This window comes from Pristiophorus japonicus, chromosome 11, assembly GCF_044704955.1.
Source record: "Pristiophorus japonicus isolate sPriJap1 chromosome 11, sPriJap1.hap1, whole genome shotgun sequence".
NCBI lineage: Eukaryota > Metazoa > Chordata > Chondrichthyes > Pristiophoridae > Pristiophorus > Pristiophorus japonicus.
Window position 1 is genome coordinate 94,981,772 of NC_091987.1, and position 13,316 is coordinate 94,995,087.

Genomic DNA, 13,316 nt, shown 5'->3' on the forward strand with positions numbered 1-13,316 from the left:
GTGCGCATGTGTGATACATCCCTTAAAGTGGCACCAACAAACGGACACACGTCCAACAACAAAAACTTGTATTTATATAGCGCCTTTAACGTAGTACAATGTCCCAAGGTGCTTCCCAAGAGGAACAAAAATTTGACACTGAGCCACATAAGGAGAAATTAGGGCAAGAGACCAAAAACTTGATCAAAGAGGTAGGTTTTAAGGAGCGTCTTAAAGGAGGAAAGAGAGGTAGAGAGGTTTAGGCAGGGAGTTCCAGAGCTTGGGGCCTCGGCAACAGAAGGCACGGTTACCAATAGTTGAGCAATTATAATCAGGGATGCTCAAGGGGACAGAATTAGAGGAGCGCAAACATCTCGGGCGGTGGGTGGGGGATTGTGGGACTGGAGGAGATTACAGAGATAGGGAGGGGCAAGGCTGTGGAGGGATTTGAAAATAAGGATGAGAATTTTTTAATTTAGGCGTTGCTTAACCGGGGGCCAATGTAGGTCAGCGAGTGCAAGTGTGATGGGTGAACGGAACTTGGTGCGAGTTAGGACACAGCTGAGTTTTGGATGAGCTCAAATTTAAGCAGGTTAAAATGTGGGAGGCCAACCAGGATGGCGTTGGAATAGTAAGTCTAGAGGTAACAAAGGCATGGATGAGCAGAGATGTTATGGAGGTGGAAATACACAGTCTTCGTGATAGTGTGGATATGTGGTTGAAAGCTTATTTCAGGATCAAATATGATATCAAACAGTGTGGTTTAGCCTCAGACAGAAGTTTAGGAGAGGAATGGAATCAATAGCTTGTCAACGGAGTTTGTGGCGGCGACCAAAAACAATGGCTTTGGTCTTCCCAACATTTAATTGGAGAAAGTTCCTGCTCATCCAGAAATGGATGTCGGACAAGCAGTGTGACAATTTAGAAACAGTGGAGGGGGTCAAGAGAAATGGTAGTGAGGTAGAGCTGGGTGTCATCAGCGTACACGTGGAAACTGAAGCTGCGTTTTCGGATGATGGGTAGCATGTAGATGATAAATAAGAGGGGACCAAGAATAGATCTTTGATACCTTGCAGTTTTTCTGTCTTACAGTAACTTTTTTTCTTTTGCGGCATAAGCATCTTTCTTTATACATTTATCTCGTTTATGCTTCAGTTTGTGGCATTTGACCTTATTTATGTTTTTGCTGTGAATAAATGACGCCTGGCGACCGAAAACCTCACAGCTGTGGTTCGCCCATTGTGAACAAATCTGATGAATTAGGTTTGGAAAACGGAGCTATCAACGCCAGTAATTAGAATGGGATAGATTTCTGATGACAAAAAGCGAGATTAATTATACAAGCATATTTAAAATATAGAACTGTGTTTTATTATTCAGTGGGTGAGGTGACGTGCAATATATATTTAAAACGGGAATCGGTGACACTCGTGGTAAATTGAGTGAGCAATGAATCAGAAGAGCTTTTGACAACGATCGTCGTGCGCTCAGTCTGTTACTTTGTTTAGCATTGATGGGAACGGCACCGAGGGAAATGTGTTCCCCATCCGGAATGTAAATGGGGGACGGACACTTCCGGCAGTGGGGCGGCCATGTGGGTTGTGTTTAAATATCAGAGGAGCACCTAGTAACTCGCAGATTGTTAGACCGCCATGGCGAAAAAACGGAAGCAGAGTGATTCTGCCACAGAGGCGGCCGAGAGCAAATTAGCCAAGTCTGCGGAAGTGGAGTTCACAGGGACTCAGTTTAAAAGCATGTTAAAAACCCCTGCGAGAGTGGAGAGAGGTGAGAGCAGCAGCAGGCGCTGGCTATGGGCAAAAGGAAAGAAAGACTTGCATTTATATAGCGCCTTTCACCGTCTCAAGATATCCCAAAGCGCTTTTCTAAGTATAGTCACTGTTGTAATGCAGGAAACGCAGTAGCCAATTTGCGCACAGCAAGCTCCCACAAACAGCAATGTGATAACGACCAGATAATCTGTTTCAGTGATGTTGATTTGAGGGATAAATATTGGCCAGGACATCATGCTCTTCAAAGTAGTGACATGGGATCATTTACGTCCACCTAAGAGAGAGTAGACGGCCTTGGTTTAACGTCTCATCCGAAAGACGGCATCGCCAACAGTGCAGCGCTCCCTCAGCACTGCACTGGAGTGTCAGCCTAGGTTTATGTGCTTAAGTCTCTGGAGTGTGACTGGAACCCACAACCTTCTGACTCTGAGGTGAGGGTGCTACCAGCTGAGCATGGCTGACAAACTCAGTCACTATCTTTAACATCGAAACATAGAAAATAGGTGCAGGAGCAGGTCATTCGGCCCTTCGAGCCTGCTGATCATGGCTGATCATTCAACCTAAGTACCCCACCCCAGCCTTCTCTCCATATCTTCTGATCCCTTTAGCCGTAAGGGCCACATCTAACTTCCTTTTGAATATATCTAACGACCTGGACTCGACTTTCTGTGGCAGAGAATTCCACAGGTTCACAACTCTGGGTGAAAAACGTTCTCCTTATCTCGGTCCTATATGGCTTACCCCTTAGCCTTAGACTGTGTCCCCTGGTTCTGGACTTCCCCAACATTGGGAACATTCTTCCTGTATCTAACCTGTCCATTCCTGTCAGAATTTTATACGTTTCTATGAGATCCCCACTCATTCTTCTAAATTCCAGTGAGTGTAAGCCTAGCCGATCCAGTCTTTCCTCATATGTCAGTCCTGCCATCCCAGGAATCAGTCTGGTGAACCTTTGCTGCACTCCCTCAATAGCAAGAATGTCCTTCCTCAGATTAGGAGACCAAAACTGCACACTGTACTCAAGGTGTGGCCTCACCAAGGCCCTGTACAATTGCAGCAAGACCTATACTCCTATACTCAAATCCTCTCGCTATGAAGGCCAGCATGCCATTTGCTTTCTTTACTGCCTGCTGTACCTGCATGCCTACCTTCAATGACTGATGTACCATGACACCCAGGTCTCGTTGCACCTCCCCTTTTTACTAATCTGTCACCATTCAGATAATAATCTGCCTTCCTGTTTTTGCACCAAAGTGAATAACCTCACATTTATCCATATTATACTGCATCTGCCATGCATTTGCCCATTCATCTAACCTGTCCAAGTCCCCCTGCAGCCTCTTAGCATCCTCCTCGCAGCTCGCACTGCCACCCAGCTTAGTATCATCTGCAAACTTGGAAATAGTACATTCAATTCCTTCCTCTAAATCATTATTGTATATTGTAATAGCTGGTGTCCCAGCATTGAACCCTGCGGCACCCCACTAGTCACTGCCTGCCATTCTGAAATGGACCCGTTTATTCACACTCTTTGCTTCCTGTCTGTTAAACATTTCTCTATCCACGTGAGTACATTACCCCCAATCCCATGTGCCTTAATTTTGCACACTAATCTCTTGTGTGGGACCTTGTCAAAAGCCTTTTGAAAGTCCAAATATACCACATCTACAGGTTCTCCCTTATCCACTCTACTAGTTACATTCTCAAAAAACTCGAAGATTTGTCAAGCATGATTTCCCTTTCATAAATCCAAGCTGACTTGGACCGAACCTGTCACTGCTTTCCAAATGCGCTGCTATTACATCTTTAATAATTGACTCCAGCATTTTCCCCACCACTGATGTCAGGCTAACCCGTCTATAATTCCCTGTTTTCTTTCTTCCTTTTTAAAAAAAGTGGGGTTACATTAGCTATACTCCAATCCATAGGAACTGATCCAGAGTCCATGGAATGTTGGAAAATGACCACCAGTGCATCTACTATTTCTAGGGCCACTTCCTTAAGTACTCTGGGATGCAGTCTATCGGGCCCTGAGGATTTATCGACCTTCAGTCCCTTCAATTTCCCTAACACCATTTCCTGACTAATAAGGATTTCCCTCAGTTCCCCCTTCTCGCTAGATTCTCGGTCCCCTAGTATTTTCGGGAGGTTATTCGTGTCTTCCTTAGTGAAGACAGAACCAAAGTATTTGTTCATTTGGTCTGCCATTTCCTTGTTCCCCATTATGAATTCACCTGATTCTGACTGCAAGGGTCTTCACTAATCTTTTACTCTTCACATATCTATAGAAGCTTTTGCAGTCAGTTTTTATGTTTCCTGCAAACTTACTCTCATACTCTATTTTCCCCCTCCTAATTAAAACCTTAGTCCTCCTCTGCTGAATTCTAAATTACTCCCAGTCTTCAGGTTTGCTGCTTTTTCTGGCCAATTTATATGCCTCTTCTTTGGATTTAACACTCCCTAATTTCCCTTGTTAGCCATGGTTGAGCCACCTTCCCTTTTTTATTTTTACGCCACACAGGGATATATAATGGTTGTAGTACATCCATGTGATCTTTAAATGTTGTCTGATGAGGATGCCACCGGATTTTGCTTCTGCGCTCAGAGCAGAAGTGGCAAAATTTGTCCGGCTGTTTGTCATTGGGATTCCCTCCTCCCCCTTTTCCTAGTCTATGGGTATTAAGTCCTGTGTAGTACTTCCCCTCCCACTATTTCCTTTGAGTTTGTTGAGCATTGGTTGACTTTTGTAGAACTAAAAATTGAAGCCGTGTCTAGAAAAATAAAATGTTTCCTAATTTTCTGTTTTAGTATTGTAATTCTCAGTTAAACATTCCTGCAAGTCACACACCATTATGACTGGCACATATACTGCCATTTCTTCTTCGTCACTGGGTTAAAATCCGGGAATTGTCCACCTAACACCTTCAACCAGTGGTTCAAGGAAAAGACCCAGATTCTCAGGGCAGCTGAGGATGGACAATAAATCTGGCTTTACCACCATCGCCTACACCCTCGGAGCCCATAGAATTTTTTTTTAAAGCTGCTCAATTGTACATATGGATGGTGCAGTATTCAGGAAGGGTGAAAACTGTATGTGCTGACACGTTATCGCCTCACAAAACATTACATAAATGGGAAGCACTTAACTTACTTTTTGGGGTACTGATAACTTCTAAAAATGTTTCAATCTTTACTGAAATCTTCAGTTATGACACACAGATGAAGCAAAAACCTTGACATTGTTGTGGTGTTCCCTCATTTCAAGGGGAAAAAAACAACCATCTACTTGTCAACAGTAGTGGTGACAGGCCACTGAAAGGCTCAAATTATTGCTTAAGGAGATCATGGTGCAACTCAGAAGTTGTAACATTTAAAAGTAACTGCAACCATGTTCAGAAAAGTTACTTAAAGATGGGGAAAACACTTACGAGAAATCATAGGTGCAATAATATGATAATTGGTGTCTAGCTTTGATATACAAAGGAAGTAAGATGAGCAGGCTAAATGGCTCAATCTTTGGTCTTGTCTTTCAGTCCACTTGGTTGACTCTGTTCTGGTGCAGTACAGACTATTGTTCAGTTGTCCTTGAGGAAGGTTTTTGGGTAAGGCTGTATATCCTTACCCTTATCCTTGAATTTTCATCTCAAAGAGACACCCTCTATTGGGCCTGCAATATCTGCATTATTTCTGGATGTCACGCACATAAACATGATGTTTTGGTGCTGAATTTCTACTCCCAACAACTCCACTCCATTGAAGTCAATGCTAGAGATGCTGAGGGTTGAGATTAAAATAGCCGTGGAAATGTTGCAAAGTTGGTTGCTACCATTGGTGGCATCTGCTTTTTAAAAAAAAAATTGGGAGGGAATGCTCAGCGACCCCCTTATCTAAAAGTGTTTCCTCCATTTTCTAAGGACTGTATAATATATTTGGGATAAAAAGTTTATTAGGACTGTTGTAGACTGCTCTCCAGTTGACAGGTACCTGTTAATTTGATGGGCATACCATCCAGAACTGGATGATCATTGTCTGAAATTAAAAACAAAATAGTTATAAATACATAACTGGTTTGTCAACATTTGAAAATAAAGGGTCTCTACCTGAAACTTAAACTTTTGTCAGAACTCATTAAGGAAGGGTCCACAGCCAAAAGACCTCCTGTGTATTTCCACCATTTTCTGTTTTTATTTCAATTTTCTAACATTTGTAATTTTTGCTTTTTTATATGCTGTGTTTGTGTAATATGTACATTGTAACATTAAAAATCTATTTATGTTCTTTGCAGCTTTAGCAACCTTTATTTCCATAGCCAAGAAATTGCCTTGCTCTGGATTGTATGATGTTGTGGATGGATACATAAAGATTTCAGCTGAATGTACAGAAATTTTTAAGCTTCTTGACGGAGAGAGACGGCCAGAAAATGAGGTAGATACAGTTGATGTTTATTGTGAAATATAATGTTTTCATTGCAATATACTGACTGCAGTCAGTTCTTACTTTTCAGTCTTGTTACTTGCATTTCAGCAAAGCTTAATTGTAAGTGTCTGAAATGTTCATATTATGTGCACTTGAACTGTGAGAAACAACCAACAGTTCAAATACAGATTTGGTCTTTCCAAATTTGGTTTGTGTCCGGGGAAAGCATTTTGAGTTGTACACTAAGGTGAAATATTGGTGGTTATACTATTGTTGGGAGCAGTTTGAGTTGTTGAATTAAAATGATCACACATGAAAATGTAAGTAGGATTTTTCTAGGATGTATTGGTACTAATAAATGCTAAATAAGTTTTGCATCAACAATTTTTAATTTCAGTTCCTTGCATACAGTGAAATATCATAACACATTCTGATTTAACAAAGCGAGACCCATTGAGCCAGAAGGGAGCTCATTTATTGAGTTTCGAAGCAAGTTTTCCCAATAGTACACATACTGGTAGAAATCTTGGTATCTGTGGTGGGGCTGTATTGTAACAGTAGATACTTACATGGACTCCCCAGTTGACTAATGTTGAGAACAGGAGAAAGCAGTAACATTTTATCTTGTTCCAGGCTGGGGGAAGTTTTAATTGGATCATAAGCTACTCCCGGATTAAGTTTTCGTCTGTATTGTGAGCTTTCCTCTCATCAAATAAAATAAAATAAAAATTCCCCCTCCAAAAATAATACAAATAAATTATGTTAAATTGCATAGGTCATTTAGTTTACAAACGACTGTTAGGACATGTTCTAAAACTGATCAAGTTCTAGTTTGTCCTTTTTGGTGACCAAAGGGCTTGGATGAACTTGGTTCTCGTGTCTCTAATCCACTGTCTGTCCAAAAATCTTCAGTCAATAATCTGGTTATTTTACACAAGTTGATGTCATTGGGAGTAAGCAATTTAATACAGCTTCTGTGCCAGTTACCCATGAACATTGCTGTCTGCACAAGGGAACTTTTATCTTTTACAACTACTGCTAGAGAAGTATTTAGCTGATCCAATTGAAGAAAAGTTTTTTTTGAAGTAGAGGGTATAATGTGCATTTGAAAAATTGATTCATGCAAGTTCACGTTCACTGCAAGTGTATCTTTTTCGTATCACCGCCGACTGGATTTTTATAAACAAATTACACGTAATATCTCTAAGTTTGAAAAAAGATGAACTATAAAGTTTTTAAACTGAATCGCTGCACGTGTAATGTAATTTGGCAGACAAATAAAACAGAAACAGAAAATTGTCAGTGGCACAAATGTTTTTAAAACTTAGTCTATTAAATTGCTTCTGTATATGATAGCTTTTTAAAAATGTAAAATAATGTAACCAGTTTGCACCCAAACCCCATTCTATGTATTACCATGTAATGTAAATCTGATGGCCAGCATGCATCCACCATGCTTCACACCTCGTACTTCAAGTGCCGGATGTATAAAAGAAGTGATCATTTATGCTGGTTTCTTCTGGCCTGTAGTTGGAAACTTACAAACATCAGTCAACCAGCGAGCTTCCTTCACCACTGCAGTTCAACTTTGTGGCTTTAAGGAGCAGGCTTGCTTAAACACAGCGGCACCCTAGCAGCAGAATAATACTTTGCATGCCACAGGATCTTGTGCTCATCATAAAACAGTAATTCACTCAACTTGCTGTGAGCAGTGCCATGGAACATCCACTAGTCTAGCAATTAAAAAGGCGTTGCCACAGTATTTAGTTGCCATTGAGGTACTTTTTGAATTAGACATAATCACGGCAAATTGTTTCACTTTTGCGTTGTCCTTCAGATGGTTCTGATTTTCCAAGCCTTGGAGACCATTTTGCTGAGGACCGCCAGTGATCTTGCCCATTTTACTGCAGTGGGGATGAACATAGTGAAGAAGTTGCTGCATACTTACATGAAGTTAATATATGCAGCACTCTACTCAGCAAGTCACAGGTCAGTATTGCAGTATAAGCTGACCAGCACTAATCAAGCAGTTGGTATGGCAACCGAAGCAAAATACATTTACAATTCTTTGCTGTAGATAATCCCAAAATTCGGTCACAAATGGTTTAGAGCATTATGTAAGTTCAACTTTTCTGTATGTTTCTCTCCTTCTGATCATCTACATTTACCTATGGTGCAATCTAAAAAAAGAAAGAACTTGCATTTATAGAGACCCTTCAAGTTCTCAAAGTCCCAAAGCACAGTGGATTCTTTTCAAGTCAGTCATTGTTTTGTCAGCAAATGTGGCAGCTAATTTGCACACTGCAAAGTCCCAGAAATGGCAAATCGGTGTGGGATTAATCTGCCTTTAGCCAGGTTACCAGGAGAATTTCCGCTCTTTTTTGATAAAAATGTAATGAGATCTTTTATACGCCTCTGAACATCCAGATGGGGCTTGGGTTTCACATCTGATCTGACGGACAGCACCTACAACAATGCAGCATTCCCTCAGTACTGCACTGAATTGTTAACCTATGTTAGGTCCTCAAATTGAGGAGTGGGGTTTGAACCCATAACCTTTTGACTAAGAGGTAAGAGAGCTATCGCTAAGCTAAGCTGATACTTTTAAACAAAACCCATAGGAAATTACATGTATTCTGTATTTGAATGAACAGATATCTAAAATAGAGATAAAAAGAAAAGCCTGCAATTGATGAAAATGCAAGAAATACATAGCTGAAGGGAGACGAGAGTTTTTTGTTTTGCGTAGCAAGTTGTTGTGATCTGGAATGCACTGCTTAATTTGATTGCTCTTTCAAAGAGCCGGCACAGGCACAATGTTTGAATTACCTCTTCCTATGCTGTAAGATTCTCTGATACATCGGCATCTGAAAAAAGAGAACAGATTAACATTTCAGGTACAGACATTTTATCAGAACTGGGAAGGGAAGGTAGCTAAGCCCCTTTTTAGGATTGACCAGACCTCAAATGTGTATAGCAGCAGGTTCATCATACTTTCTGTGATGATCATTGATAAGGCACAGTATTTAGAAATATTTTTATGCTTGGACACAGAATTTTGGCCCCGATATTGGTGGCCTTACCGCCCACTGCCGGCGAGTTTTGCCGCCGGTCTCCCCTCTGTGCCAGTTTACACTGGTTGCAGCTAGCGGGAAGGGAGTTCCGCCGGGAACCGCCCGCCGAGCTGCCAGTTTGGTGCGGGCGGGAGTCGGTGTCAGCAAGGGGAAGGACCACTGCGTGGCGGCAGGTCTAAACCCAATGGTAAGTACGAAGACCTGCAAAAACAATTAGCAAACATCTTTTTTAAAAAAAGAAAATTTTTTCAGCATCTTACCTGGATGGGGTCCCCTGAAGGTCCTCCGGCATTTATTTATGTTTTTGGTAATGGTTTTTATTTTTAGCTCCTCCACCCTTCCTGGGCCCGACTCCATCCTCGGCGGCACTTGGGTGGCAAGCGCATTTGCCGCCGAGATTGAGAGCTCCCGCACGTTGTCGCCCAGATTGAAGGCGTAAGCCGTTATTTTGCCGCCGGGCGGTACTGCCATCTCTTTTAGAGGGAGCTTCCTGGCAAAGTACTGCCCGGTCTCCTTTGGGCGGCACTTGGGGGGGCCTTGACTTCGACCAAGTTTGGGCCCTTTGTATTTAAATGATTCTTATACTGGGAATTCGAACCAATGGGAATTAATAAGCACACTGGATTCAAAGCTTGGATCAGGAGCTGGAATAACACAATTGCTCATTTAATCCATGCAAGTTGCTCCAATGTTGTCACTTAGACCTCAATAAACAGCAATATTTTTGACCTTTTTATTTACTCGAGTTCAGTAAAGGTTAATGGTGTGTGTGAAATTTCCACATTAATTGTGCTTGAATTATGAAAAAAAAACGATTGAACATTGCTGTGTAATTATATATTTTTTTCATTCTAAACTCAGTTTGTGTCTGGGAAGAGCATTTTGAGCTGTATAACATCATGGTGAAGTCTCATGGTTACGGATCTGTTATTGGCAATGGTAATGTTGACAGCAATTTCATTTCATGAATTAAGAATTTTCACACAAGAAACATATTTGCACAACATTAAATTACACTGGCCTGGTTGTGGTTTGTAGTGTAGCATATTGATAGCAATATATTACTATGTAAAATAAACCTAGTGACGACAAAGGACTTGTCATAAAACAAGTATCTTAAGTTATACTGGATTTAATTTGATTGATTTATTTCATTATAGGTATATCCGAGTCTGCTTGGGCTTAATGTCCGCAATGGTGAGCCAAGGTCCAGATGCTGCACGGGATTTCTTAAGTCACTTTGATTTCAACCACAAACTGCTGCCAGGATTATTGAAAAAGAGAGATAAAACGGTAAATGTTTTAATCTGTAAGAGTTTAACTTGTACTTGTACATACAGTTTGATTTTTGTATTGATGATTCCGTGCAACTATCGGGAGGAATATTACCCTGTTTATTATCAGGCATCAGGTAGATTATTGCAAAGTCGTGTCTGGGAACGGCACAATACTTTACATCAAAATGAGATATTTTTTAGTATATGGTGTGTTATCTGGCGATGATGGTGCTGATGCAATTGTTGGACTTGGTGTCTGCACTCAAACATGTGCCACTTTGTCTGGATGTGGTTATTGTGTCAATATTGTATTGAGCGATCCTCATTGTGCAGGCACACAAAGTATTTGTGTTGATACATACCAAGCAGTAAAGTAGTTCTGATGTGTGGTAAATGAAAGAACATTCACATTCTCAGAATTAAAATACCTTCTTGGGTTTTCCCAATCCCTCAATGGATGAATATGCAGTACTGGATGGTATAGACCATCGGGGTTCCAAGTTCAATCATTGACTTGCACTGTCAGTTGATGTCAGCAGGGGTGCTCAGTTGGGCCCGAGGCATGGAGGGGATAATGCAATCTGGTAAGGTTCCTGTTAGTGTTGGAATGTATGTTTATGTGGAAAGAGAGAGGTCAGAATCCAATCTGATGCTTTGTTATGTTTGAACAGCCTGCTGACATTCTGTATATAAGTACACATGAAGGGCCCAAATTTGGCCCACCCATTTTTTTCGGCACACTCAGCAGAGATGCGCTGACTTCGTAGGCTGAAAACAGCGGCAAAAAGATCTCCCCGGATTCTGGCCGCTCTCTTGACTCTCCCGGGGCTTAGCGCGACGTGGCCAGTGGATTGGGGGGGCGGAGCTAGGACCCTGCGCGTGAGAGTGCCAGCAGCGCTGCGCATGCGCATTGGAGTGTTCGCGCATGCACAGTAGTGAATAACATTAGCAATCGGCCAGTTCCCTGTACTCTCCCGCCCGGTCGTCCCACCTGCACCTATCCCCGCCGAGTGGCCTCCCGCACCAGCTGGCTGGCCCGCTGTCCATTGATTCCTGCAGCCAGCCAGCCTGTGTCTTCTGCGAGCCTAGCCCAGCCTGCCTGTGTCTTCTGCGAGCCTGTGGGCCATTTCCCTGTGCTCTCCCGCCCGGTCGTCCCGCCCGCACCTATTCCCGGCCAAGTGGCCCCTCTCACCGGCCGGCCCGCTGACTTCCTGGGCCGAGTTAGGAAGGTAGGTTTTAAGTTTTATTTTTTATTTCTTCTTGATGGTTTCTATGCTTCTTGAATGTTATTGTGCTTTGTTTAGTGCTTTGCCAGGTCCTCTCCGCTTCCCTTCCCACCCCGATCTCTGGCTACCTACGCTGATTTCTAAACTCTCCACAGGGGTTTTCTGTGCAGCCAGAAGTGGCCACATATGCTGGCCTGTTAGTTTGGAGCAACTATTAGCTGACTAAAGTGGCTTAAATGGCCAAAATGGGCATAGGTGGCTGGTAACGCCCCCTTTTGGAAAAAAAACTAAACTAAATTTTAAAAATCCTAACTAACTCGCTTACACTGGCGCAAATTGAATGTGCAAAATGGGGATTTTTAAGATACTCCAGAAAAATCAAGTTGCTCCAAAAAAAACAGAGCAACTCCTGGGCAATTTTGGGCCCGAAGAATGGTCAGTGGATGAGGTATCAGAGGGCTTATCAAACCAAACTACAGTAAGAATCGGTCCCTTCAGGAGACGAGAAAAAATAACATTTCCTCAGAAGTCCAGTAGATGTTGCTGTTGGTTGTAAATAAGCAAGTTGACTAGAAGTGACAGTACCTCATTTAAAAATGCAACATTTATGTAGGCCACTCTTTTTTTTTAAATACATCATCGGGTAAATATTCTGATTGTCAATATTTTAGTGCTGACAGCCCATTTATTTTGAAGCGGTCACAAAGAATTCTCTGCTCCAGTGCCTGTGTTTGTCATTGACACTGATCAATAGGGAAGAAATTCCGAATACTTGAGTACACTGTACATTCTTTTTTTCTGTTTGCTAGCTAAAGTATGCTGCTTCAGAAAGTATAATAAAAATTAATAGTGGCTTGATGTGAAAGAAGGGAAAGCATATCTGCAGGACACTCATGCAAGCTGTAGCTGTATTTAAAGAGTAACAGAATCATTCTATATCTTGCCTGTTTCTTTGTTTAGGGTAAAACATTTCTTTTAAGTTCTTAAATTATAATAATATACACAAATACTTTGTGTGCCTGCACAATGAAGATCGCTCGCTACAATATTGGCACAATAACAACATCCAGACAAAGCAGCACATGGTTTAGGACACCAAGGCAAATGTGATGATAAGTGCTGTGGATCTGTTCCCAGCTGGAAATGTTAGTACAATGTTCCACAGATATGGCGGGATACTGGTTCATTTTGTTCTCAGTACTATTTTATATATCGCTGCTTATGCCTGCAGTGCAATTTCATATCCAGCGACTGGGTAATGTGCTCGTTGTGGTTGGGGTGGGTGGGCGTTTTCCTCCTCAAAGCTGCGATTCTCCAATAAGCAGCGTGGCAACATTTGGCTGCTGTTGTTTTTCAGAGTCAGGTAGCTTTAGTATCAGTGAATCATTGTTTGTATGTTTTCCAGGCAATTGAAACTGTAGCTGTGTGTATGGACATTATTAGCACGGAATATATTTCTTAGTCATTCCTTCAGTAAATGGATCTGTTGTGAGTTTTTAAGTTTTTAAAAAAAGGTTAAATAACTCAGAATTTTCAGTGTGGTGAAACCTGCCA

General features: G+C 41.7%; 1 protein-coding gene across 2 annotated transcripts in view; it reads left to right on the plus strand.

Annotated features, from left to right (window-relative positions):
• The first annotated feature begins 40 nt into the window (after nucleotides 1-40).
• urb1 (URB1 ribosome biogenesis homolog) overlaps nucleotides 41-13,316 on the plus strand; it is a 110,074-nt gene continuing 96,798 nt past the window's right edge. Inside the window, exons 1-4 of one of the 2 annotated variants that reach the window (XM_070893739.1) lie at nucleotides 41-191; nucleotides 6,055-6,194; nucleotides 8,023-8,174; nucleotides 10,420-10,552. In XM_070893739.1, coding sequence (XP_070749840.1) covers nucleotides 8,023-8,174; nucleotides 10,420-10,552 — 285 coding nt within the window. In that variant the 5' untranslated portion in view covers nucleotides 41-191; nucleotides 6,055-6,194. Of the gene's footprint in view, nucleotides 192-1,567; nucleotides 1,765-6,054; nucleotides 6,195-8,022; nucleotides 8,175-10,419; nucleotides 10,553-13,316 lie in introns of those variants that run through there. The other variant, XM_070893738.1, reaches the window with a different exon arrangement.